Source organism: Hyphopichia burtonii (assembly GCF_001661395.1).
Source record: "Hyphopichia burtonii NRRL Y-1933 unplaced genomic scaffold HYPBUscaffold_3, whole genome shotgun sequence".
Classification (NCBI taxonomy): Eukaryota; Fungi; Ascomycota; class Pichiomycetes; order Serinales; family Debaryomycetaceae; genus Hyphopichia; species Hyphopichia burtonii.
This window is the reverse complement of record NW_017963730.1, coordinates 108,598-114,937: the sequence shown is the minus strand read 5'-3', so window position 1 is coordinate 114,937 and position 6,340 is coordinate 108,598. Positions and strand designations below refer to the sequence as shown.

General features: G+C 37.6%; 3 protein-coding genes across 3 annotated transcripts in view; 1 reads left to right on the top strand and 2 right to left on the bottom strand.

Annotated features, from left to right (window-relative positions):
• Positions 1 to 866, bottom strand: part of HYPBUDRAFT_147787 (uncharacterized protein) — a gene marked incomplete at both ends in the record, with an annotated part of 2,050 nt that extends 1,184 nt beyond the window's left edge. Inside the window, one exon of the mRNA XM_020220078.1 lies at positions 50 to 866. Coding sequence (XP_020076522.1) covers positions 50 to 866 — 817 coding nt within the window. The remainder of the gene's footprint in view (positions 1 to 49) is intronic.
• A 1,892-nt stretch (positions 867 to 2,758) lies between these two features.
• Positions 2,759 to 4,645, top strand: HGT19 (Hgt19p; the record flags this gene model as incomplete). Its single annotated transcript, XM_020218626.1, has 1 exon — positions 2,759 to 4,645. The coding sequence occupies one exon, from the start codon at positions 2,759 to 2,761 to the stop codon at positions 4,643 to 4,645; it is 1,887 nt and encodes a 628-aa protein (XP_020076521.1).
• Positions 4,646 to 4,740: 95 nt separating this feature from the next.
• Positions 4,741 to 6,281, bottom strand: GLO3 (ADP-ribosylation factor GTPase-activating protein). Its single transcript, XM_020220991.1, has one exon. It carries the CDS (start codon positions 6,263 to 6,265, stop codon positions 4,817 to 4,819), a length of 1,449 nt encoding a protein of 482 aa, XP_020076520.1. The 5' UTR covers positions 6,266 to 6,281; the 3' UTR covers positions 4,741 to 4,816.
• Positions 6,282 to 6,340: the final 59 nt, after the last annotated feature.

Here is a 6,340-nt window from a genome sequence, read left to right as displayed (position 1 = left end):
AACATGATACCAACAGCGGTGAAGAACTGCCACAACATAACCAAACTACCTCTGATGGTATGGGGAGTGGTTTCAGCCGCATAAGCAGGAACAGTGGCTGATTTAATACCAATACCGAACCCTAAAAAGAATCTAGCCAAGAACAAATGGTACCACTTCAAGTTAACCAAGGCTTGCCAAATACAAGTGATTGCACTGATTAAACAGGTCCAGAAAATGGTCCATTTTCTACCCAATCTTTTATTCCAGGCATCACTCATCCAACAAGCGATAGTCGAAGCACAAAGGTAAGGAGCACCATTGATCAAACCCTCCATCAACTGAGGTTCTTTCATATCCAACAACCCCATTTCTTTTGGATAGAAAAGGGTGGCCCCATTAATAACCGATTCATCCATACCTTGAACAGCAGCAGCCATGGAGCCCAAAGCAATGACCGCAACCAACTTTAATGGAATATGCCATCTTTTGGTAGCTTCTTTATTCAAACCGACCTTCTCATCTTCTGATAAAAAGGGCATCGAGTTAAATTCATGAGGCAGTCTAGCCAAAGCAGCAGCTCTAGCGAATAATTCTGGATCCAAACCGTGTTTGATAGCATAATTTCTACCCATTTGCATGGTTTGTTTTTCAGAGTATTGGGCTAAGATATTGCCTCGTTCACCACCGCCGGCTTCAGCCGTTTTAGAATGAAGCGACTCGATATCGGAGTGAGCATTCTTTTGCTTGATTGAAGACGAAGTAGAACTATTATGTTCAAACAACCCATCATTACCAACACCAGTACCAGCAACCAAGTCTGGATCTTTTTCAATGGCAGGAGCATGATGAGCAGGGTCAACGCCAGCTTTTTCCGGGTCTTTCATTTTTTAATTATAGCAGATGAAGAGAAATAAAACAAACAATACTAAATCAAGGGGAAAAGTGTTCACCTTTTTATACCAGATACATCCAACTACATCTTACATGGATGGAAAGGGTAGCAAGGAGGGGCCGTAGGGAAACCTACTGTTAAATTCCTGACAAATTTAAACATCAAAACAATGTCAGCTTCCAGAGAAAATAATATTTTTTTACTATACATCAACCATTTCCGCGGGGAGCGTTAATTCCCCATATTGCTAGCTGGGACCGGATTTCAAGGAAAGGCTTTATCAATTCTATATTTACTAGAAGTATAACATCCTCAGCGATTGACTGCGACAAGTTTTAAGTTTCAGGAACAAGATGGCACGCGAGAAGAAAGATTCAGCCTTTCCCAACAATATAACGCTCTGATCACAGATAAGATGAGTAACGAGAGTCTTATCATATTTGTGAAGGCATTTGGGTGTTACAAAAAAAAGACAAAAAGTTAGAGACAAAAAATACGGAACCAACAACTTTTGGGTACCGCAAATAAATTTACCCAAAGCGTAAACCTGCACAAATACAAAGAGTGACTAAGATAAAAAATATATATATTTTTTTTTTTTTTTTTTTCTTTTTTTTTTAACACCCAACCGTCCCCCCGGAATAGGCCCAGCCTCCGGTCGGAAATGGAAAGAATGTGGGGTGCGTTTCAAGGCGAGCCCTGCAAGGGTGTCCCACGCTCGCAACCGCAGACAATGCAATTTCGTGGAGAACAGTAAAATAATGATTATTTTTCGAGATATTTTATACTTTCTGTATTTGCAACCATTACTCAATGAAGTTAATTTTGGGGGATTACACGATTTGCAGAATGGCCAATAGATGACCTCTACATATGGTGTTATCTTTGACCCAGGTTATCGGATGACGTAGACTACACGATGCACTGTATTGCACTACTCTAGTACAACTCTAGTCCAACTCTAGTCCAACTCTAGTCCAACTCTAGTCCGACTCTAGTCCAACTATAGTATAGTCCGTTCTGGTACCATTTTGGCACCGTTCGGGCAGTCCTGAGAAACTGCAAAAAAACCCTAACCCGCAAAAAGCAAGAATTAACCTGCAAGCCTCGACCATTGCTTTTGGTTAAGGTGCACTGGGGCAGAGGGATCTCTGAAAATCTCACCATAGAATACCATAAAAGATAACTGGAGGTGTAAGGCTGAATAAGAAGGATTCTGGGGATATCCCTGCTGAGGAATACGGCAGAAGGCGGGCTCATGAAAAAGTCCCAGAGAAATATCTTGCTTAAATACAATCCAAATGGAATAATTAAGGGAAAGTAATTCGGAGATTTATATTATCACGGCAATTATTCTCCTGGCCATTATTATTATATTTTATATACCCTCTTTTTTTCCCTCAACAATCAACGGCAGATACCAGTCCAGTGCTTGGACTTGATTGACTGGTTGACTCAATCACAAAAACTGAACCTGGTCTCAATAAAGTGGGGGAAATCATGGGGTTTTGTACAACTGGTTAGATCAACGTAGAATTTCAAGACTCTTGTACTCTAGAAAATTCTCTTATGAGTGTCCTTTACGCGATTAAGGTTATGAATGAATACCTTTATGGTATTCCGTGTTTGGAATATTCTTTTTTGTTTCCTTACTTTGTACGATATAAGCTTTTCATGGTATCTTGCTCTATATAAGCTCTGATATCCCCAGTTGGTGTTTGTCGATTATAATTCTATAATTCTTTAATCCGTTCGTTTTTTCCATATTTTTTCTGTGATTCTTTAACTTCGGATTATTTACTCCACCTTTCTGCTCCACTCCCGCCCCTCTTCGTATACCAAACCGTTTTCAGACAGGTCAAAAAAAGGTTGTTGATAAAAATAATGACATCACCTTCTTCGGTTGAAAAATTGTCATTTGAACATGACGATGCTCTTCTTAGTCAACCCACTAAACCGGTTGCAAAAGATTTGGAAACTTCTTCTTTCTCCTCAGGCTCTTCAAATAATGAGGGTAATATCTTAACCCAGTATTCCGAAGAACAAACTGAGCAAATGGGTAAACTGTATGCTGCCAAATATGGTTTGGACGTTGATTTGTTTGGTAAAGCTGCTCTTTTGGCCCGTCTGCCCAATTCTTTCAATTCAATGTCCTTTTTATCTGATGAACAGAAATCAGCGTTAAATAAAGAAATTACTCAGAAATGGTCCGTCCCCTTTGAGTTAGTTAAAGTGATCTTTTTAAGTTCAATGACCGCTGCCGTCCAAGGTATGGACGAAACAGTCATCAATGGTGCCACCTTGTTCTACCCAGAAGTCATGGGGGTTACTAATATGAAAAATGCCGATTTAATAGAAGGTTTAATCAATGGTGCACCTTATCTCTGTGCTTCTTGTATCGCTTGCTGGTTAAGTGATCTGTGGAATAAAAAATTAGGTAGAAGATGGACCATTTTTTGGGCTTGTTCAATTAGTGCAATCACTTGTATTTGGCAAGCCTTGGTTAACTTGAAATGGTACCATTTGTTCTTAGCTAGATTCTTTTTAGGTTTCGGGGTGGGTATCAATTCTGCCACCGTTCCTGCTTATGCTGCCGAGGCTGCCCCTTCTACCATTAGAGGTAGTTTGGTTATGTTGTGGCAATTCTTTACCGCAGTGGGTATGATGTTTGGTTACGTTTCTTCTTTGGCGTTCTACCACGTCGGTCACAATGGTATTAGTGGTGGGTTAAATTGGAGATTGATGTTGGGTAGTGCTTGTATTCCTGCTTTGATCGTTATGGTGCAAGCTCCTTTTGTTCCCGAATCTCCTCGTTGGTTAATGGGTAAAGATCGCCATTTAGAATCTTTTAATTCTCTTAATTCTTTAAGAAATGATCCTATTCTGGCTGCAAGAGATACTTTCTACCAATATGTTTTGTTGAAAGAAGAAGGTTCCGTCACTAATATCCCAACCTATAAAAGATTAATTGAAATGTTTACCATTCGTCGTAACAGAAATGGTGCTTTAGGTGCTTGGATCGTTATGTTTATGCAACAATTCTGCGGTATTAATGCAATCGCTTACTATTCTTCTTCAATCTTTAAACAAGCCCATTTCTCTAATGTTCAAGCAATGTTGGCTTCTTGGGGGTTTGGGATGTTAAATTTCTTATTTGCAATCCCCGCCTTCTACACTATTGATACTTGGGGTAGAAGAAAATTGTTATTACTTACTTTCCCCTTGATGTCTCTTTTCCTCTTCATGGCTGGTTTTGGTTTCTTATGTGATGATAAAGATGGTAAAGTTGGTATTGTTGCAACTGGTATCTACTTATTTACTTGTGTTTATTCTTCAGGTGAAGGGCCAGTTCCTTTCACTTATTCTGCTGAAGCTTTCCCTCTTTATATCCGTGACTTAGGTATGGGTTTTGCCACTGCTACTTGTTGGTTCTTCAATTTTATTTTGGCATTTACTTGGCCAAGATTAGTAAACGCTTTCACTCCAACTGGGGCCTTTTGCTGGTACGCTGGTTGGAACGTTGTTGGTTTCTTCTTAGTTTTATGGTTCTTACCAGAAACTAAAGGTTTAACTTTAGAAGAATTGGATGAAGTTTTCAGTATTCCAACAATGACCCACGCTAAATGGCAAACCAAAGAATTCATCTTGGATATTAGAAGAGTTGTCTTCAAACAAGATGTCATTCCCCAAGAACCTTTATACTCAAGCCATAGAATGGCTGTTACTAATCCAATTTGGAATGATAAATCAGACTTCAAACATGTGGAATAATTTCACTTACTTTATAGACCTATAGACTATTCCCAATTAACTGTTTTGAGCCGTTTTATCCGTGTTTTATATATTTTTATATTAAAAAATACAAACTCTGATGTTTATTGAATACAAATATACAAAAATATTGAATTAAACAATTATTTTACAAATTTTAACTAATCAAACTTATCTTAAAAAATCTCTCAAATAACCACCTAACTTATTGGCACCATCTTCTAATGCATCTTTCAAAACATCCAAATCTTGATTTGCATTACCAGAGAATTTTGAAGCAAAGTCTCTGGCACTTGCTTCTAAATCAGCCAAGCTTTGACCTCCGTTACCAGCACCACGGGCTGCATTACTTGTTCCTTCTTCTTCGCCAAAGTAAGAGTTTGAACTAATTGATTGAGCTCCATTGAATGCTTGTAATTTAGCTCTAGCTTCATTTTTAGCTTGCTCATCAAATCTTGGACCCCTACCAAAAAATTCATCTGATGAAATACCCTTTTGAGTACCAAATTTATTAGAGACTTCACCGGTATATTTAACTTCTTTGTATTGTTTTTTAGCTGGATCAGTTAAATTATTATCACCTTGAACCATTCCAAATCCTAATCTTTGGAACTGTTGAGTAGTTTCCTTGATTGGAACTTTCGAAGCTGAATCATCTTTTGATGATGATAAGGATAATGGTTTTTTAGATTCGTTAGGAGTAATTGAATTCAAAGGAGAACTAACACCAGTGTTAGTACTTGAAGTCCCGTTGGTGTTAGGGGTTTCAACTTGAGGATTATAGCCCAATTTTTTAGCTTCTTCTGCTTCTTTTTTAGCCTTCTTTTCAATTTCATCGAAATCAATTTCTTCTTCGTCATTTTTGTTAATTTTTTTGGCAGCTAATCTTGAAGTACGAGGACCATTACCTTTAGAGGATAAAATTGATTTCTTAGCGGCAGTTGCACTGTTCTTATTAGCCAATCTAGAAGAAGAGGTAGTGGTAGTACGTGTAGTGATGGGTCTTTTAGTAGTTGAGTTGTTCGAGTTAACTGATGAAAGATCATCAGTAGAAGCATTTGGAGTGATATTCTTGGAAGATAATGGAGATGGAGTGGCATTTATTGGTTTATTCCAATTGGTGAAAAAATCATCGGTTGAATTACTATTTGAATTTGAATTAGAATCAAGAACTGATAAATTATCAGTTGAATCATCTAAAGTAACAGTATCTGGATGTTTAGCAGAATCTTGTAAAGCAGTTTGTTTCAATTTTTCTTTATACTTTTTAGCAACAGGACTAGTATATTTTGCAATCAGATCAACATTTTTATTATTAACGTATTGAGATCCACCATTCTTAATGAAGAACTCTTTAGCGTTATGATTACCACCAAATTTGAAATGTCTCAATTGGATTTTTTGCCATGAATCCAAATTAGTTGACTTAACAAACGAAATATGGACACCCATATTTCTATGAACTGCTGAACATTCTAAACATAATAAAACCCCAAACGGAATTGAAGACCATGTTGGGTTTCTATTTGGACAATCAAAACACACTTGATTAGCCGGGTGTTGTTTCAACTTATTGAAAATGGCCTGAGCTTCTTCCTTGGTAGCGTAACTATCAGACATGCTTCTTAATCTATTGATCTAAAATAAAGTTATACTGTTATTAAACTTAGCCAAAAAAAACAGAGCTTGATGAAT